This window comes from Epargyreus clarus, unplaced genomic scaffold (assembly GCF_041222505.1).
Source record: "Epargyreus clarus isolate Ecla_fem2 unplaced genomic scaffold, WU_Ecla_fem_2.2 ptg000007l, whole genome shotgun sequence".
Classification (NCBI taxonomy): domain Eukaryota; kingdom Metazoa; phylum Arthropoda; class Insecta; order Lepidoptera; family Hesperiidae; genus Epargyreus; species Epargyreus clarus.
In genome coordinates, this window is record NW_027332215.1 from 7,439,354 (window position 1) to 7,462,221 (window position 22,868).

The window sequence follows — 22,868 nt, forward strand, 5'->3', positions numbered from 1 at the left end:
ATAGGACGCCAATCCTATCACTGGCTACTTACAAGTGAATAATATACTAGTTGTTGTCTCATATTTAAAGATAAATACATATCTAAATGTACTTTAATTAAAATTTCCGTACATGTATTCAATTACTTATTATGCGTGTCTTCTATATTTTGTAAATATTTTCAATGTGGTTAACTATAGAAATGTTATTATTGTAATATAGGAAACCTCGATCCATAGATTTATATGTGGCAATATATGGATCCGGTGTCGTTTTGGTTGAAAGGTGGGGTTGGGTGAGCATACCCAGGTATCCTAGGAAACCGGCCCCTCTTTGGAACCCTGAATCAATACACAGGAAATTGTAATGGCCGCTGTGGCTGTAGGGTAACCAATAAATTACACTAACGAAATACCTCATTCAGTATTTATGCGTATATATTAGACATTTTAATACTTTAAAGTTAAAACATAAATTAGTTTAAATTAACTTATATATTATTTTGGACTACTTGGAAACGCTGAGACAGTTTTTCTTAATTTACTAATATTAATATATATCTCTCAAGATTCCGATATTATTAGGTATATGGAAATAGCTATAGTTTCTTAATAAATTATATTTAACTTAAATTTTAAAACATCATTTATTTTCTTAATAATATCAAGTTACTTACTAGGTTATTTATTTTAATTTATATATATATATATATATATATATATATATATATATATATATATATATATATATATATATATACACATTTTATTTTAATGTTGCAAACAGTATCAAAATAAAATGTGTATAATCCCGAAATAAGACATTTTGGCGACAGAAAATATATATTTTAACAAGTAGTCAGGAATACATAATTCCATATTTTACTATTATAGAAACTCTTATAGAAACGTTATAAGTGTGGACGTACGAGACAGTTCCCCAAATCATTAAACATAGGCATACCCTATGCCTCGTGTAAGCATGAAGCGTAAGCATGAAGCGCGCTGCACTCGGCTTTTTCTACCAACCTGCTGTGTACTCTATTACGATTCTCTAAGGTTTACTTTTGATATCAGAAATGCACCCCTGTGGCCGGCGTCCCGCGATGGTGTGAGGCTCAGCCCACCTCCCCCGCGTCCATATATAGTACCCGGGGACGCCGCGCCGCTCGTCAGTGCTTCGGCTTGTACGTAAGCAATGGAACTCTACGAAGTAAAAGAGGTATATTTACAATTCTATTTGTGATTATTTACAGTTTATGTTTGTATAATTATATTTTGATGTGACTTATTGTTGAATCTTTCACGTGAAAGTGTTTTAGTGTATATTGTGAAAAGGGATTGTAACAAGGAGATCTGTTATAGCGGTAAGCAGAGCCCATATTATTATTGCTTGTTATGTGAATATATTGCTTACGTATTTAAGTTTATTTTTAATAAGTTTGTCATTATATTTGTTTGGAATTATTATTGTAATTATAATTGTTTACTTTGGTTAGCTTTTATAATATTGCTGAAATGCCGTTTTGTATCGTTTATGTATAAAAGTGCTAAGAAACTAAATAATATTTCAGGTGAAGATAACAAAAATTTTGTTTTTTCAGAGAAAAAAATAGTTAACGGGTACATTATAAATATTTTTTATAGATAACTTGCGGCTTAAAAAATGTTGTGGAAGACGTCGCAAAAATACATCACGGAGAATTATAACTTCTTTATTTACTCAATTGACCATTTTTATCTCTTGTACATTCATTTACACTACTATGTGAAGGATTGAATACTGACAATAGTCTATTGAAATGTTACAATTGTTGGTCCTGAGCGTGCAAAAGCGACAGGACGCAATTTTACTTTTTGGATTTCATAATTTCAAAAAAGGGGTACAAATTGTTTTTAAACTTTATAAGACGAACGTTCCACGGAAATAAAATGTTCTTACAATTTTTGCGCCGCCACCAAGAAAGAGATCATGCAAATGCAATGAAACTGTAAAACAGAAGGGAACAGAAGAATGAACAGTAAAAAAAATAAAAGCAAACATAACAATTGATTTATGCTAAATGTGAATAAAGTTAAGCGTCGAAGCCGAAGTTCGCAGATTGCAAGAAATACAATTGAGAAATAGTTATATATTTAATATAACATTTGTAATATTTTTGATATAAAATTGAATAAAGAATCTAATTTTTTACATTTTTTATTAATCCTATGCCTTATTTGTACCTTATTTTTAATGTGCAGTAACAATAATTTATTTATTATAGTACCTTAAGTAATATTAATTCAGGATTTCTTTTCATGAACCCAGGGGTGCAGGCTAGTTCCTTCGCGACTCAGCAAGATGTCTCTTATGGAGATTAAGGTGGCCTTAATGGAGGTAACATACTTCTTTACTCAGAAAATCATTATTTTTACTCTAGGTGACAGAAAAACTTAAAAAAAACATTCAGTTTCAGTACGTCCATAAACAGAGGTCCGCTTTACGCGAGTTGCGCAGACGCCGTCGTGAGGCGAATCATCAATTATGTGCTAATCCATCGTACGATGAGGATGAAGATGATTTTGATTTTGATTCGTCTGACGATTCTGATGATGAATCAATTGAGGGCACTGATGGGGCATCAGATGGTGTAAGCAACAACACTCTAGCTCCGGACTTCAAGGGTAAGATTTTTTTAGATAACCCATATACATTGCATGAACATTTCTGTCATCAATTATATATATTATGTAATTTACAGAAAAGATGGTGTTGGGTGCCGATGGACCCAATGTTTCCACTGTCTCTTCAAAGGAATCACGTCCTGCTGGTGATGTAAGTGTTGACAATTATTTGTATCTACATATTCATATTTTTTGAAAAGTTTTCTAACAAGGCATCTCAAAGTAGACTCCATTATAATCAATAGATAATAATATCCAGTTTAATCTATAAGTAATTTAATCAATAATTTATCCTTTACTTTTTAGGTACGGAAGAAGAACAGGCTCCGTCCGGTATATTACATGAGATTTAGCGTTTCTGGGGGAAACGAAGAGAACGACCCAGGAATTGATTCAAGTTACAATTCTGAATTTGACGACAATGAGTCAAATGAAGGTTCTGAGAAGAACCAGGATGGAAAACGTAAAATTGGTGGGTAGTATTTCAAGATACAATATAATAGATTTAATAAAGATAACATTATAATACTGGGTATTAATATTATAATATCACCTACATTACAGATGATGCCAAGGAACAGCCTGGACCTTCAGGGGCTAGCGGTGTGAGTATAATTTGAACTAAGAATTTGCTGTGCTATCTTATTAAAATCAGAATTATACTTTATTCAGCGTCTTATCCTTTGTGTCAATTAAAGCGAAGGTGAAATTCCGGTTTTAATAAAAAGAGAATTTTATTATGGACCTTTGTTCTTCACTTTTTATCCGTATGATATATGTTTTGCATTGCATTATTTTCATTTTGTTTTTGTATGACATCTTCATATATTTTCAGTAGGGGTCTGGTCGTAAATTAGCTATATAAAAAATTTTTTTTCAGGAGCCTAAGCGTCAACGCTTGATGGTAGCTGAAGATGCCTAAACTGCTGAAAATCATAATCCAAATAATAATCAGCAGGCTTACAATCATGCAGCTAACAAATGAGTTATTAACACGCTAGCTTACGCTGAACTCAACACTCAAGCATATTGATATTCATTTAAACTACTAAATTCAATACATTTCATATATACTCGATCTTTCATATTACTATGTATTTAAATTTAACTCATCTATTTGGAAATAAATATGTATTCATAAAATGTTTCTTTATTTACATATTAAATTCCATTAGCCTATTCTTATACAACACTATATTTGGAAAAGTTTCAGTCAAAATATAAGTTTCAAAATTTAAATAGAAAAATTACAAAATCGATAAAAATATAAAGTTTTGAATAAAACATAAACAACATTGCTTAGTGATCAATGTTGCATTCCATTCCATTTGAACTGCAATTTGTAACATTTAAAAGAGAGCATACATATTTGATCATACATCTCCAAGCAGAGAGCATATATTATTTTTACTAAAGCAGAACACTGAAATTCTCTTTGCCCTACTTTTACAACTCTATCACGAGCCGTTGCTGCTTTCACTGCCCTGTTAATGTTACACTGTTACAATCTGGCACAATAGGCATTACTGTTAAGACCTGAGTATTGAAATACAACAGTCTTATTTTAGACGGATATTGTACATTCGACTTAATTAGGTACCTACATATTATAAATGTTCCAGTCGTCGGAGGCGATGCGTATGCGCATGGAAACATCATGGTTATCACTGTTGAGATTGGTAAAGAGTAAGTTAGAGTTAAGTTACATAAGCACTGCTTTCATGTCTGCTAGCTACAAGGTAAATCGCGAAGCGCTGTGCGAAGCTCGTGACCGCTTAACAAGCTCTTGATGAGGCGACTGACTGTAAATTGTAAATTAGATTGCCATTTTGTCACAACTTCTACCCTGCTGAACTTACATAGCTCTGCGCCAAGCTGTACTTTAGCCTGATTAGACGATGAACAAAGGACCAGTCTTTTAATGTATTGTTAAAGATGATAGAGCTTTTCTGAATTCTATCTTAAATTCCTTAAACTGGGCGGCGTTCAAAGCTTACAGCTTCGTACAACGAACAGTTATTACAGTACAACGAAATGACATTCAGAGGTTCTGAACTATTTTTAATAATATCGAAGTAGCAAACAAGCATGCAGACTTAATGATGATAAGTGGTCACTACCTCCCATGAACATCTGATGCATAAAATACAAGATGCATTGCTGCTGCTGAAGACAAAGATCTTCATACAAATGTCTCTAATGATACGCATGCTACAAGACAAGATAAAATAGTTAAAAAGTTTAAAATAGTTTTATTGAAACCTTATGTATGTAGGTTCATTATTGAAGTATGTTGATCCTACGGCTGATCCTCTATTGAATAATATTACCTGAACTCAGTTAGCTTTAATCGTTAAACGATTAAACATTTAAAGGAAAGAAAACCTTTGCATTACATGTAAATTAATGCAGCATACACTCGCATCATAATACAATATAATCTCATAATAAAGAAACAATAAACTAAATAATAATTAAAAATATTATTATTGATTTGTCATCGATTTCAATCAGTATTGTATTATTATAGTCTGTGGGAATTATCATAACTATTCACGCATGACACTTCGACACTTTTGACAGTTACCATATTATGACTTGACAAACACTTTTCATTGAATATATATAATTAGTTTTTAAAACCAGTTTATCTCAGCTCTCAGACTGTCGAAATCTATAGAATTTCCAGTGAGGGACTAATAACATGGAACCTTTAAATTCATATCTATTTTATCTTGTTACATTCGGGCCCAGAAATATATAGAATCGTTTCAGTCTCCTTTGGAAACATGCCGTGATAAGTAATAACGCATAATATTAAAGAAAACGTTAATGTTAAAAATCGTATAACTCTTTGACAGGATTGTGTTTAGATGACAGGATTTTCAGTACAATACCTTCATGTTTTATATTTTATTGTAAGTAGCCACTGATGCCCATGAACATGTGTAATCAATCCCTAATAAGATTAATTTTGGGATTACGAGGTTGGCCACAATTGCGTTACTACCACTGAAGGCTAAGTTCGAATGTCTCTGATATGCATGTTTAATTTGCCACATCCTATTGTTAGCAATATATTCAAATTATTTAATTATAGTATTATTCTAATTAATTATTTTGTGTTATATTCATGATGTGTTATTCTTATAATAATAAGTGCCCATTTATATAGTCACTGGCTGTATGGGTTATACGATTGTGTGCAATTTCGAGGGCGAAATAAAAGTTCTTTGCCCATTAAGAAGGCGGACTCGACACAAAATAAGCAGATACTTACTTGATAAGAAAAATAAATACTTTTCTCGGTACTTCAATCCTCAGATCACTTTTTAGGGTTCCGTACCTCGAAAGGAAAACACGGAAGCCTTGTTGTCCGTCTCTCCGTCCGTCTGTCAAGACCCATTTTCTCAGGAATGCGTATTAAGCTGAATTTTATATCAAATACTCAAATCTACTGTCCCTTGAAGCAATAAAAAAATCTAACTTCTAGGCCAACGCAATCAAAAGATACAGTCGTTTATGCCGCAAATTTTCAAAACTCGCAAGGAAATCAAAACCTACATGGTACTTCCCGTAAACTCAGAATCTTAAAATTTGGTACGAAGTAACGTCTTATAACACAGATAAAGGAAAATTAGCGGAAACCATAAAGTTTTAGTAATAAAAATACTTTGAATAATTTAAAATTACTACCCCTTTCCTCATGAACGCGTAGAGGCATTAAATTGAAATTCATATCAAATACTCAGGTCTATAATACCTGTAACAAACCAAATTTCTATGTCAACGCAATCAAAAGAAACAGCAATTTAAACCGCATATTTCCAAACTCGCAACTACTCGCAAGGCAATCAAATCCTTAAGATGTTTATAGCACGTTTAAAGGAAAAATTCCGTAAACCTTAAAATTATAGTTACATCACGTACAAAATTGTGGTACGGAACCCTCCGCGTCCGAGTTTGAGTCGCGCTTGGCCAATTATTTTCTTGATTATTTGTACATAAATGTGACAGAATATGAGCTAAGCAGTGATAGCCTAGTGGTTCCTTGGTCTCTAGATCGAAAGGTCCGACCCACATAATAATAAGGGTATTTTTCTGTTCCTGTTGTACCTTTTTATTTTGTGTCCATTCGAATCGAATCCCAAGCACTTCAGATTTTTCAAAATTTACTTCAACACGGAAGGACAACATCATGAATAAGCCTACATACCTAAGACATATTAAAAAAATCTCAAAGATATGTAAAGTCTACCAATACGCAGTTCACAAGCGCCGTCGACTGTGGCCTAATCCTTCTCACTCTGAAAGGAGACCCGTGCACAAAAGTGGGACAGTAATGGATTGACGACGCGGAGCTAACTTAAGACTATAAAGTTGTAGTTCTAAGTAAGATAAGTTAAAAATTATGGTAATTTGAATATAACCCTCAAAAATTTATAGTTCCGGCAATAGGTAAATGAAAATGGTTTCCTTCCAAGTTAAATTCTTACGTCGAAGTAAAATAAAAAGTAATTGGTAATTTTTTCATAGAATTACTGCACTCTACACCATTAAAGGTGCCGACCCCAATGTCCAAATACTACTAAACATTATTACAGAAACAAAAGATTTTATAAGTAGGGGTTATTTATTAGGTTGCCACCCGGCGTCGGACTATAGTCAATATTATATATTATAGCGAGGCCAATATTATATATGATGGCTATAATATTATATAATATCATTATTAGGATGTCGATTGTAAGGGTTAAATAATTCGTATATTATAATATATACGAATTGATTTAAATATTTTATAAGTAAATACTTCATGTTAATAAAAGTAGTTCGAAGTGCTGGTGAGTTACAACGTATTTTGGAAAATATAAAAATAAAAGACTGACATTGTTTAGGGAATTTGTTGACAGAGAATATAAATGGTGAAAAATATAATGAAATTGTTTTCAATGTTTTATTTTACTTACATATAATTATTTAAAAGTAATTGATCTACAATATATTATGCTGGTCAAGTAAATTGTTTATTGGGACATTTTGTTTAGAAAGAGTGAAGAAGGTGAAAAATGAATGGCAGTGAAAAATAAAGGCCGAGTCTATTAATACAGGTACTGTACGAACAATTTATAATTATTAATACGGTTACCGTACGAATAATTTATAATTATTAATACGGGTACTGGACAAACAATTTATTATTATCCGATTCGAACCGGTAGATTTTGAGAAATCTCAAAAAAACTACAAATTTTTTTTTTTTTGAAATGTTTTTTTTTAATAACTTTTAAACGGCTCTACCGATCGATTTTAGAAACTAAGCTCTTAACATCAAAAAATGACGTCGATCGCCATCAGCCTGTTCGAAATCGATTAATTCTTTCTTGAGTTATCTTTGTCAAAAGAAAACCGAAGAAAGTATTTTTTCTGAATTACTTCGAAATTCCTCGATCGATCAATTTATACTTGAAGATTTTTAATGAGGTTTAAAAAACTACGTCGAAAACCGCGTGGAAATCGGTTCATTCATTCAAGAGTTATTTCTCTTTATTACATTAAATGATATAAAATCATTAAATTATTTGAAAACTTATTTAAATTTAAATTACTTATTTTTAGTCAAGTTTAATTCTATAAAACTTTTAATTATTCTTACATTTTCATAAAATTAAAATTAATTTAATTATACTAGAATATACTAATTTTTTTCACATTTTTTACACATCCAATAAATTTGACGTGGACAACGCTTTAATCCCGTACATTTCAAATGATACCATTCACAACAATAATCACATCCTATACTTGTTTTCACTTTTTCTTTATCATCTACTGTCGTATTTAAATTTTCTTTACACGAAGGACATTCCCATTCGTTTAATTTTCTTTTGTCTCGTAAACTTGTTCCACTATTTTCCAAGCATCAGCCGTAAAATATTTTTTCATTAAATTAATTTTCACTTGCTTATCTAAAACTGCAGATGATACATTATCAGGAATTGTTTCCACTTCATCTTCTTGAATTACGTGATTATTTTTTAATACTTTACTCACAGTTTCATTATTTACAAATCAATTTAGCATGATTGACAATTTATCATATATTGTTTTCTTGACAAACGGTTGGATTGATTTTTTCTTCTTTGGTAAACCAATCGCTGTTTGCGTTGCTCCTTTCGGTCGTCCTCGTTGTCTCATAGCCGGTTGGATAATTATATTCTCCAATATTTTAATTTTTTTATTAACATTAACGCTATTTGATACATTTGATGATGATGTAGAAGGCCCAGGAGATGGTGATTTTTTCCTTTTTTTAATAGAATTAATATTATCTTCATTTATATTACTTACATTTGGAAATAGATGTAAGTTTTGATTGTCGATGACAACAGAATGAGAACAAGATTTTGAGTCAGGTAAGGATGACGATGATGATATTTCTAGCCTTTTTTTAAATAATTTTGATTCATATGATTTTTTTTATAGATTTTATCTTCGGTGTTACTATCACTGCTCTTATCAGTATCATCAACGCAACCGACGTCACTAAGGTTCATGTCATCGTCAATACTGTCATTGCTGCGGTTACTTCCATCAACACAACTGACATCGTTATTGCTGCAATTATTGTCGTATGAGCAACTGGCATCACCGCGACTTACATTTTTTTTACGGAAGTGAATTTCGTTAACATCGTCATCGTCATCGCTGGAGTTAATGCCGTCTCCGATATTATTACTGTCTACTAATTTGTTATTATTATTATTATTAACTCGAACAATCATTATCTCTTCACCATTTCGATACGCATCGAGTACATCACTCAAATTTTTCATCCGTTATAAGTACAAATCGTTACTTTTTTCTGCAACTAAGCCTGGAAGATCTTTTATTAAAAGTGAAGCCTTCTTAAACTTTTCGTGCTGAGAAAGAATTTTTCTTTGATATTGATGGGATGAAATAATACATTCTGGTATCTCAGCTTGAACATCTTTTTTTTTAAAAACTCGTTGAGTTTTGAAGTAATATTTTTTGGTCCAACGCTCCAAGCAAATGTTTTCTTCGTAAAGATCAATATTTTTCAGTTTTCTAACAGCAAATATATGCCTGAAAACACCAATAAAATGATAAGAATTTGTGTAATTTTTTTTTGACAATCGTTTTGAAAACATATTCTAAGCTTAAAAATGTAAAAAAATAATTCAATAATAATTAATAATTATTTTTATTTAATTTTTTGTAGAGCTTTTTGTCAACGTTTTTTACATTTTTTTTTTATGGCATTTTGGATGCGATATTTATAAATAGTATTAGTATAAGTGTTATATGCATAGTTGATACCTGCAAGGTAAAGTCATGCTTCTAAATTTTGTACAATCACATGAATCAACAGATGTTTCGATTCGACTTAGACCATCATAACTGATAATTATTTCTTGTGATTCTGGCGTATCAATATCAACATTGACGAATTTCTTTAAATCGTATTCTTCTTGCACGAATTTAAATGCATAAGGTGTTAGAAAGTCATGATATTGTTTTAATGGGGAACTTTCTTCAAACGTTATCAGTTCCTTTTTCTGGTATGCATAAGCTGCTTTGTGGTCTCGTTCGGAGTTCCGACAGCAGAAAAACGTAATCAATTTTTCGACAAACTCTTCCAAGGAGTTATTATAGTTGCATGCCTGTCTAATTTTGCTATTAAGTGACTCTAGTCTGTTATTTGTATTATTTAGAAAATTTCCATGCATGAAGGTATTATTTAGTGACCATTCATTTCTAATAGAATGTCAGTTCTCATTAAAGTAATCAACGACAGATTGTGGCATTTCTTTCAACTCTTCATATAATAAATCATATTCTTCTTCTGTTTCAGAAAAAAACCATTTTCTGAAGAATTGATTTTGCTGCATCTCTTTGATCGCGTGTGATATTTCTTTTATCGGTTGTAATTTCTCGATTGAATATTCTGAGAGTGTGAAAGGCACAAATAATAAGGTTTGCTGATGGCAGAGCTTCTCTAATGACATCTCTTTCATTGATGTCTTTATCCGTCATTACACATTTTATTTGGTCCCATTTAGGGTGAGCTGTTTTGAAGGAATTCATCATCCAGTTAATTGATTCCCTATCTTCAGAGACCAAAATGCAAACGCCAGCGACTTCAGAACAACCGTTTGGATCCTCAACCACCATTAAATAGACTGGAGCGCGAATATTTAAAAGTTTGAAGGTAGCATCGATTCCCATAAACTCAGGATATGAATCCATCGCTGACATCATGGACTCTGTCGCAAAAAACAGCCCAGCAAACGTATTTTCTTTTTCATACAATAACCATTGTGCTTTAAATTTATTTTCTAGCTTCTGAAGGGTGCGAATTATCAAATTTTGTTATTTTTTTTTTTAATTTGCAGTTATCAAGGTCTTTTAGCAATATTATTTTATCAGTTTGACTTTCCATCATATTTTTAACCTTCACTCGGTTAGCTTCGAGATCTAATAACTCCGCAATTTTTTCTTTTTGCTCTTTAGTTAATCTTCTGCTCCGTGGATAGTGTCGAAAAAGATTTTCACTTCTATCGTGATTGTGATTCATGTTAATTGATTTGATGACAAGATAGTGGCCAGTTTTATCCACTACGACGCTGAAAAATGCTGGACATTTTTTCTGAAACGAGAACGCTTTTCTTGCTCCTTTCGACGTAGATATAAAATTTTTCCCTCCATGAATACAAAAGTATTTGATGCTGTAATACATAAGGGACGCTTCAACATGCCTTTTGATTCCTTTTGTGCGACATCGTTCAATTGTCATAGCATCTCGATGATAAAAAAACGCGTATTCTTTTTCTTCAAAATCTGTTACTTTCTTCTCTAACTTTTCAAAAGAATCAAATTTGTCACCTTCCTTCAATAAATTTTCATCCATGACTTTGTCATTCTCATCAGCAGCTTCATCTGAATTATCAACTTCATTCTCGTCTTCTCCGTTTTCGTCTTCCTCTTCGCCTTCATCGTTTTCATATTCTTCTTCGGAATCTGAAGAATCGGAATCTGAAGAATATGTCATCAGTATTAAAATTAAAAAACAATTCTATGTTAAGAAATAAATATATATTTTTTATTAATTTAATAATTACCCACTTTGTAAAATATTTTATACAAGCTAAATAAACTCAAATTGAATTATTTTATTATAAATACTTTATGATAGAATGACGGAAATATAAACAAATGAAACTTTTTTAGAAAAATAATTATTTTTATTTAAAAATAAAAAAAAAGAATTAATAGCTTACCTTTTCCATTGAAATTGATTTCATTGATTTATTTCAACATAATTTACATAAAAATAAAAATAAAAATTGAGTATTTAAATTATAATTACCTCCTTTTGTTCACCAATCACAATATGCATTACACCAATCAAATCATAATTCCATACGGTGCGTTCCACTAAGAACACACAACAATCATACTCACGTTTATTTATAATAAATTTATTATTAAAAAAAATTCGTAGCAATAAATTTAAAAATAAAAAAATAATAATATCTTCTTAAAAAACAAGCTAATCATCCAATTCATTCTAAATTAAAAAAAAAAATTGAATAAATGTACGAATAAATATAATTTATTAGTCCAGTACCTGTACAAATAGTCACATTGAAAAATAAAAGTATATTTAATCAAAATGTGAATAATAAATTATGTGAGTAACTACAGAGGTTTAAAAATACCGTAAGTTCTACAAATAGGATCCTTGCGACCTTTGTGAACAAACAATTTCGTTTAATTAATTATTAAGTAAATATACAATTTATTTCTATATTGTAAGTGAACAAAATTTAACTAAAAGTAAGTAAAAATAAATTATAATAAATAATAAATTACATTTATAATAAAATAAAACTATTTCTTGGTCCAATTTACAACGTTTATTATTCCCGCGTAAAATACAATTCTCGCGCCAAGCGCGTACAATCATGTAACGCATACAACCAGTGACTGTATAATTGGGCACTGTATAATTATTATTATAAAATTAACACAAAATAATTAATTAAAATAATACTATAATTAATTAACTTGAATATATTTCTAACACTTATAAAATTAATATGTCGTCCAAAACTCCTACTTGTGGCATAGTGCCTAGAACGCTGGCAGCGTTATCTAGCTGCATTATATAGCGAGGCTCGTTTTTGGGCAAAAATGCTGCCAGCCCTCTGGTCACCCGAAGATAACCCTGTGGGGTACCTCTTTCATGAAATGTTTCATGTCAGCTTACCACGGGGCCAACATCTCAGTTGCAAGCGCTGCAAATTCATATTCTTCTATAATTGGAGAGTATTTGCGGCGCTTGAGAAATTGAACGTGGTCGGCTGTAGCCCCAACACTACTGCAGATGTCATGTAATTAGCTTGGGGCTACAGTGTCCACACATGTTACATCCCACACCCGTCGTCCTTGCACAAACCACTTGGTTCTAGTGAGGCCGGTACAGAGACGGTGCCAAAAGCCCTGCGGATTAAGTCATTTAAAGTGCCGTGTCTATGTAATAATGTACTTCTACTAATCGTTTTTGGCATACAAAGGCTGTCCCGTAAATACCACGACATACTTGAACAGAAAATAGGATAGGGGCTGGTTCGCAGTGAAAAAACGTACTGAGCTATAATTGCACATTCCAGAAAAAAATCGTTTAGTTAATAAAGATTTCAGAAACGTTCAGTTACACTTATTATTTAAAATAGAACAGAAAAGAACAACAACACACGATCATTGCGCAATATTCGTAATGATCGTGTGGCCTAATAGTTAAGGCTACGGACTTTGATCCGAAGATTGCAGGTTCGAGTTCTGCCACGTTGGATAATGTAGCAGCAATTGGCTTTTTTAACATAATTGTTTGAAATATTTTTGTTATTTAATTCAGTGTATATTTTCACTATTTAAAACTTAATTATGTTCTCAAAGTTCAATTACAATTAAGTATATTAGGCTGGATTTCTGTGCTGTAATACAAGTCTTTATTTAGGGTTTTGATTTTGTGATGGGTTCATGGGTCCATGTCTAGTGACTTCCTTGCCCAGGCGAAACAGTAATGTTTTTTTTAGAAATGTTACTCTTAGCTTTGTGGCAAGATGCTGATTCACGTGTAAAAAAATACTTTTCACCCCGAGGGAACCTTTCTTTGAGCTGAAGCAGTAACCAATTTTCTGGTGCCCGCTTTAATTAATCACGCCTCATGGTCCTTTTTACAATTGACAATGTACACCATGATACTAACAGGGTGTTCCTCTCCACAAAGCAGTCTGGTGGAATATTTACCCAGGGCTTGGGAGGAATGAACTTTGGTCGTCAAAATCTGGAACTTCGACTTGTCAGAGACGCGTACTATAAAGTAATACAAATATTACAAAAAACATGTTACTAACAAACCAGTCTGCTTATAATATTGTACTTATTGGACTCCAGTTATTGATGTTATCTGGCTCATTGAAGTAGCTCTTCATGTTCTTCATCATGGCTTCGGAGAGTTGTGGTTTTTAGTAGGCTGTCGACCTTTCAGGTTCTCCTGAGCTAACTAACTCCGGCCTGTATTTTCGAAAATCTGTAATTAGTAATTACTATAGTCAAACGATCAACTTTTATTACGACTTTGAGGCAGATATAAAATTGATTAATTATCATGCAAAAGAAATAACACTTAAGTACATTTTTATTATTAAAAAAAATCACCTAATCACTATTTTAAACAAAGTTTCGTCGTTAACCAATAGAAAAATAATCTCACTTATGTACCTCACTAATGATGATGATATTTATGCCGTTTCACGTTTATTGAAGTGAAAACTTCTTTAGCGGGGTTGTGCACTTTTGTAGTGGGTAAATAATGTTAAACTCGCGTCAGGACACGTGGCCTGATCGAAAATTCGTAAGAAGGCAGAGCAAACTGTAAAAGTCAAGATGTTATCCGATGTCAGCGTAGAAAAAAATATGTCAATGCGTGTTAATTTCATCTTTTTTATTATATTTGATTATTCAGGTTAGGTTTCGAAAGGAGATGTTTCAAAATGTATGGGCTCCCGGCCACCTTTTGTACACTATACTAAAAACTAAGATAACATGCAAAGAACAATTCGTAGGGGTTCATTTTCTTCAAATCATGTTCGTTTAATTGTTAAAAAACAATAATTTACACTTAAACTTGCAACACAATAGTGGAAAAACATCATGGCGGTAGTGATTACCGTAATAATGTCATCTGTCATTCTATTTTAACTGACTATATACATTTTATACTTTTTAATATATTTTTTCGCGAATGGGCGTAGATATATAAATATTGTATTGTATGTATTGAGAAACAATACCTATATTTGATAAACATTAATTGTATTTACTTTCATAAATCTTGACTTTAAACAAACATACCAAAATATGCACTTCTATACCAATTTATTTTAGTTAAAACATTTAAACGTGTAAATAAAACAACTTTAAGTACACATTTACATAATATTTTATTTATTCTTCATTTAGATACATTATTTATTCAATATCTTCCCTTATCAATATTTTCATCCAAACCTGTAGCAGGTTCTGTAATATCCTGTGACGATCTCAGCCCAAACATCAAACAATGGTCATAATGTGAACGCACCTACGAGTACGGTTCGTTGCCCAGCGATGCAGTTGCAATAGTAACTAATTATTTTGTCATCCCAAGAATGTTTGTCTTGCTATTGTAGTTATCTAAAAAAGAGAAATAACGATTATTTCACGATTAATACAACTAACTGATGTATGTTTTACCTGATGATATTGAATCCTTGTCAACACAATCCACAGCGATCGCACGAAAATCACAAAAGTCCATAACATATGCTGGGTAAACAAGTAAGGTAGAATCAGTCCAAAATCGTAAGCAGCACAGAGCAGAAACATATTCAGAATTGAAATGGAATCTTCTCATCAGTACATATTTATTCAACGTTTACATTGGATTCCACTAGTATATAATATGTATATATCCACTTTTACAGATATCAAATTGACAACTTCTTCTTTTTTAATTTGACATGTCACTTACATCTATAAAACCAGATACTATTTAAAAGGTGGTTTTGTTATAATTAATTAAATTCAGAAATAATGACGGGATACCCAAAAAGAAGGCATGGTTGTAAAGTACTAAGGTAACAATAACTTTACGACAAAAACAGCGAAATACAGAATTACCGACATCCAAAGAGACATCGACAGTTTTGAAAACTTGACATTGTCAGTATTCCGCCATATTTAATATTTCAATGAGGAATGCTTATTTTAAATATTTTTAAACAGGAATACTTTAGGTTATCAAAATATATGTGTATTTTTCTTCAATTATACAAATTATTCGTGTTTTTTAGATATAGTGTACATGAGATGGCCGAAAATGAAACATCTCCTTTGCACTTATTTACATTCCCGGAGTACAACCCGTTGATTTTTTTGTAATGCTTCGCTCTGGCTCGAGATTCAGAGTGTGTACCTACATTTTTACGCGACTACCAAAGAAGGAAAGTGCAAGCCATTTGCTCGTTGGTGCAGTCGATCAACCCCTTCAAAAGATGCTTACAGAAATATTGAGCCTCAGAACCTAAATATGTTTCCAACATATTAAAAAGTCAATACAAACGAAACATTCGTCTGGTGTTTGCACTTTTAATTCTAATTTAAAGTAACTAGCATTAATGTAATCTGTGGTAGATTAATATTACCAATCAAGGCTGAATAAATATCAACAATTACTTCACTTGGAGTTGCATTGTTTTGACGTATATATACCAATTATCAAGCCATTTATATTTAGCCAGTTATTATTATTAGTTGTTCCACAAATACCACGTCAAACATAAGGGGAATGTAAGAGGAGCTGATCTCTCCCAGAAAAAGTAAAACCCCACCTTTGTAAAAATTTCGAAATAACAATTGATTTATAATAAAATAATTGGCCAAGTACGAGAGTCAAACTCGCACAGAGGGCTCCGTTTTAATAATACTTCATTTAATTTTTATTTTTAGTAGGTATTATAGTAAGGTTCCTTAGAAAAGGGGAAAGCGCTGGAACAATGGTTTCTTGTACATATGTCCACCCCCATTTATTTTCCATTATATTTATTTTTTGTATTTGTTGTTATAGCGGCCATCGTTATAGTGTATACCTATTACGGTTCGAGAGATAGAGCCCCGTGTCAGACATATTGCGGAGGCTTAGTAATAGGGTTCAGTTTTTACCCTTTGAGTACGGAATCCAGAAATATAGCCTAATCAATTTTTTTCATTAATTGCATGTACAAATAGGATTATGTATGGTATATTTCTTCTGTAAAATACTATCAGATCAGTTTGTTAGAAGATATTAAGAAACTGTAAAAAACAATTAAAGTTATTCTAAGATTTGAAGGGTAGAATCCTTTGTGGATCGACTCCGGCGGCACCACCGCCACACCTATTTCTGCCTCATGACAGCACTGTTAAACAACAGTAAGGGAGATATACTTTTCCGAGACGTTCCAGCTTTGTCCTCAGGAGTAGCGGCGCATCTGTGGCCGACCTCAGGTAGTATCTCATCCTATCTGGTGTTGATTACAGATATGGCAATGCCATGGCATTGCCATATCTGTAATCCCATGGGTGGCAATAGCCACTTACCATCAGGTAGACTACATCTTTTATAATTTAGTAGTAGCTCGTCTGCTACTCCTATATTATTAAAAAATATATATATATATATATTTTCCTCAATATCAACAACTACCCGCGGTGAAAATAAAATGTAATACATTTATCAGCACATTGCCCAATAAACTTTTCTACCCAATAGAGATTAAATAAAGGTGCCGCTTATTATTTAGAAATTACGAAAAAAGTTAAGACTTTTTGCATATAGGGACTAAGACAAAATAAATGTGATTATCGGGTTTTAATATAAACTAGCTGACCCGGCGGACTTCGTATCGCTATATTTTATTTAACTAGTCGCGACTGAGGAAATATAACCCTTACGGTAAAATAAAATCAGCTCGATTTTCAATAATTTCACTTTAATTCAAATTACTTATTATTTAATGACCAAAAATGAGACAAAATCTTCTGTTTATAATACGACCATATCTTGTATATAAAATTCTCGTGTCACAATTTTAGTTACCGTACTCCTCCGGAACGGCTTTACCGATTTTCACCAAATTTTATATGCATATTCAGTAGGTCTGAAACGAAATGAGGGCTAGTAGAAGAGTCAAATTGAATTTTCCCATTGCCAATGTCTGATAATGTATTGAAATCTCTCCCGCCGTCATTTTGTGTCGTCACTCGCATATTCGTTGTTAACTGTTAACACGTGTCTCCATAAAGGAGATGTTTCAAAATGTATGGGCTCCCGGCCACCTTTTGTACACTATACTAGAAACTAAGAAAACATGCAAAGAACAATTCGTAGGGGTTCATTTTCTTCAAATCATGTTCGTTTCATTGTTTAAAAACAATAATTTACACTTAAACTTGCAACACAACAGTGGAAAAACATCATGGCGGTAGTGATTACCGTAATAATGTCATCTGTCATTCTATTTTAACTTACTATATACATTATATATTTTTTACGCGAATGGGCGTAGATATATAAATATTGTATTGTATATTTACTTTCATAAATCTTGATATAAAACAAAAATACCAAAATATGTACTTCTATACCAATTTATTTTAGTTAAAACATTTAAGTGTGTAAATAAAACAACTTTAAGTACACATTTAGATAATATTTTATTTATTCTTCACTTAGATACATTATTTATTCATTCTCAATATCTCCCCTTATGAATATTTTCATCCAATCATGTAGCAGGTTCTGTAATATCCTGTGACGAGCTCAGCCCAAACATCAAACAATGGGCATAATGTGAGCGCAGCTACCTACGAGCACGGTTCGTTGCCCAGCGATGCAGTTGCAATAATAACTGATTATTTTGTCATCCCAAGAATGTCCTTGTCTTGCTATTGTAATTATCTAAAAAAAGAGAAATGTAAAAAGATTAGCTTCTCTAGTTTCAAATTATTAACGATTATTTCACGATTAATACAACTAACTGATGTATATTTTACCTGATGATATTGAATCCTTGTCAACACAATCCACAGCGATCGCACGAAAATCACAAGAGTCCATAAAACATAAGCTGGGTAAACAAGTAAAGTAGAATCAGTCCAAAATCGTAAGCAGCACAGAGCGGAAACATATTCAGGATTGAAATGGAATCTTCTCATAAGTACATATTTATTCAATGTTTACATTGGATTCCACTATTATATTAAATGTATATATCCACTTTTACACATGTCGAAATTGACAACTTCTTCTTTTTTAATTTGACATGTCTACCTTTGTCTTTGAGTTGTACATCTATAAAACCAGATACTATTTAATAGGTGGTTTTGTTATAATTATTATAAATAATTAATTAAATTCAGAAATAATGACTGGATACCCAAAACAAAAGCCAGGTTGTAAAGTACTAAGGTAACAATAACTTTACGACAAAAACAGCGAAATACAGAATTACCGACATCCAAAGAGTATAGTAACCTATGTGTGGGGTACACATAGGTTACCTGACCGCATCGACAGTTTTGAAAACTTGACATTGACAGTATTCCGCCATATTTAATATTTCAATGAGGAATGCTTATTTTAAATATTTTTAAACAGAAATACTTTAGGTTATCAAAATATATGTGTATTTTTCTTCAATTATACAAATTATTCGTGTTTTTTAGATATAGTGTACATGAGATGGCCGAAAATGAAACATCTCCTTTATGATTTCAAGCACGCATTTAATTTATCAGCAGCTGTTGATCTCGGTATGACTGGCAACGTTTGACAAAAATCTCTAGCCAGTAGAATCATTGCGCCTCCGAAGAGATTCTGATTGCTACACAAATCTCTTAATGTTCGATCGAGTGCCTCGCATGCTCAATTGTGTGTCATCGTACACTCATCCAAAATTATTAAGTTGCAGTTTTGAAGAACTTTCGCCATTACTGATGTGTTGGTTATATTACATGTCGGTTCATCTATTAACTGTAAATTTGATGACAGTTTAAGCACAGAGTGAGCGGTTCGTCCACCTTCTAACAAATTAGCAGCGATCCCAGATGATACTTGTGCCAGTGCTATTTTACCTTGTGAACGAACTGTATCTAAAATTAATGACATTAATAATGTTTCACCAGTTCCGCCTGGTGCATAAAGGAAATAAAATCCTCCATTGCCGACATTAACTGGTTTTAATTATTATATCGTAAACTATTTTTTGCTGCTGATTTAAAAGCGGACTTTACTTTGTACAAATTGACTCAAAGCGATCCTATCGTATTGCCGTTGTCATTCTAATTCTCGATAAAATGCATCGTGCATGGGACGATTAGCAGGCATTCTTGATTTGTGCAACATTTTGCCGGCCAACATCATGCATAAATGTTCTAAAGATATCAATACCTCATTATGTATTTCTGCACAAATTTCAAGTTCAGGATTAGCCATTGTTAAATGTCTTTGATGCAAAATGTCCTCAGCCATATTATCTTTGTATTTGTTCCACAAATTATTTAGATTCGATGGAAAGCATATGAAGTAGGATTGAAAAATTTGATGTTAAGTAGATGAAATAACAGCATCAGCGAGTGTGTGATCCCAATGAACATCATCTTCCAGTAAATGTAAACGTTGACAAGATTCTCGATACAATTCACCATTGATCATTCGGAGAAATTCGAATGAAGTTGGTCCACGAACATTGACTAATAAAAAACGCAAGTAAAACATTCGTCATTGCTTGGGTGAACCTTGTAAATGCGCCCCAATGCATCCATTGAATATACATTCTCGTATCCTGGTACAGTCTGTCCTTGTTTCCGACGTTGATTTTTTTTGGATAATGCATTCCATGTAAAATATGTATTTTGGAATATCCGATTAAAGCAAAGTTCTTGCAAATGGATCGTTTGCACATGTCTCAAAGAAGCTTGTCAGCGTTGTCGCTGGTGGCCGTTCCGCTCTTTGCATTGCGTTTTCTGTCGTAAAATAAACTCGTTGTTCATTTTCTAGATGAACAGCTAAATTGACTACGGTGGAATGACGTTCAGGTATAGAAAATTAAAAAAGTCTCCAAACTGACTTATTGCTACTTACATATCTTCCCATCTGATACTTTAAAACTTCATTATTATTACTTGAAGTTGCTATACCAAATACAGCCATGTCGTTTTCTTTTGTGAAGTACTTACAAACATATCTAATCGACTTCACCGAATTACAGTACTCAACATTACAGTGTGCTTTAAATGTTTTCGAAAGTAACGGGGAATATGAAACAATCCAGCTGTTGTTAAGTATGACATCCTTATTTTTGACTTGCAACATTATTGCTCTTCCGTTATCTTCTACAGAGCGACGACGATACATAACGGTAACAATCATTACCTGTAATTGTATCAGCCAACAAAGCCTAAATAAAGCTTCGAGCATTTGTTGTCGATGGTGCGCACGGAGATTCGCGATTGTGTTCATCGCACGGTCCGTTAATCTTCTATTTCTTTACTATTTCATACAGTTCTGGATATGCCTGATCTGGATCAAGGATTTCTGCGCAAAAGATAGAATCAATTTCGTCCGGTCTTATTTTTTCAACCATTCACAGGAGAATATGCGCATGAGGTAGTCCTCTCTTCTGCCACTTTACAGAATACATCCAACATCGTACTCCACCGAAGACCTTATATTTTACAACAAAGTTCATCAAATTCAAGTTGAGTTTCTGCTTAAACACTCGTGCTGTTATGTCGTGGCGATCGCTGGATAATCGACCGGCTGATAACAAATTAGTGATTTCGATCCATTTTGGGTTGCATGTAAAAGTAATAAATAAATCTGGTCGACTGTATTGGCGCACGTAGGTCATAGCATCTTGCGCGTATTCATGCATATGTCTCCTATAAAAGTGGCTGGTAAAATAGTAAGTCGGCCGACATTATTTCCATTTCCATCTGTATTTATGGCATCACGCAAATGAATATATACTTCTGAACGTAATTTATTCTGGTTTAATGCAATATAGGTCAGACGTTCCGTTTCAATTTTGACACACATATCAACGGCAAACTGATGAAACAATGTATATGCATAAAAAATCATCGAGCTCACCTTTTTTGTTTCTTAACGTGTAAGTTTATTTTAACTTTATTTTAATATCAAAATGAAAAACAGTTTATAAATAACATAAAAGTAAAGCGGCATTTCTGTCATTAGTTGCATTTGATACATACCAGTTGTTGGAATCATCGTGACCAAAAGATGATGCCCATCCTCTCAAAATATTAAAGGGTATTATAATGCATCATCCTAGCTGAACGATTGATAGCACAGCGTCGATTTACTTAATCTTCAGAATTTCCCAGCAAATAAATTTGAAGATATTTAAATTATCGACTGTGGACAATATTGCTCCCGTGCGGTGGTGAACTTGTTCTTGAATCAGTAATAAAACAATTTTAATATATGTATGTTTATGTTGCATTGTGTATTAGATTGGGCAATTGATCAATTGTCAATATGTAATTGTCCTAACAATTAAAATTTGCCCAACACTGGTGTATAGTGTGTGGTGTGAGTTATTTGTATTGTATTAAATCGAAAATAGTATCAATACTATGGATAGCATTGATATTATTACATTATCGATACTTTAAAATCCACCGATAGTATCGTTCCTCAATTAAAGCGATTCTATTAAGTAGTGCTAATGCTAAATCATTCTCACTCAGTGTGCTACACTGTCATAGTTACTATAAATATTGATAGCTGATTGGTGGTGATGATGGGTAAGTTATCTGTGACTGTTTTTTATTTGATTTAGTTTCCTTTATATATTATGGGTCGATTTTTCAATGCTATGCTATATTTTAATTAACCGAGACACAAACATATTATTTTAACATAATTTTATACGAGATGACTGAGGATTGAAAAATCAGCACTAAGACTGTAATTTGAAAGTTTTGCAATTGGCGCAAATTGAAGACAATCTTTGGCTACTTTAATTATTGTTCTAGCTGAGAAGAGATCTCTTGTCATATTCGATACTGTGTGAAACACAGTCCCA

The 22,868-nt window shown here is 32.5% G+C and overlaps 1 protein-coding gene and 1 pseudogene across 2 annotated transcripts; one reads left to right on the top strand and one right to left on the bottom strand.

The window, feature by feature from the left end:
* Positions 1-1,129: 1,129 nt before the first annotated feature.
* On the top strand, positions 1,130-3,789 carry LOC140743102 (uncharacterized). Of its 2 annotated transcripts, none has more exons than XM_073074163.1 (7): positions 1,130-1,201; positions 2,291-2,359; positions 2,433-2,646; positions 2,724-2,797; positions 2,953-3,118; positions 3,211-3,251; positions 3,527-3,789. In XM_073074163.1, the coding sequence occupies exons 1-7, from the start codon at positions 1,178-1,180 to the stop codon at positions 3,566-3,568; spliced, it is 630 nt and encodes a 209-aa protein (XP_072930264.1). In that variant the 5' UTR covers positions 1,130-1,177; the 3' UTR covers positions 3,569-3,789. The 2 variants fall into 2 exon arrangements, with proteins under 2 accessions (XP_072930264.1, XP_072930265.1); XM_073074164.1 differs by lacking the exon at positions 1,130-1,201 and adding an exon at positions 1,274-1,346.
* Positions 3,790-9,968: 6,179 nt separating this feature from the next.
* Positions 9,969-11,719, bottom strand: LOC140743489 (uncharacterized; annotated as a pseudogene).
* Between the last annotated feature and the right edge of the window lie 11,149 nt (positions 11,720-22,868).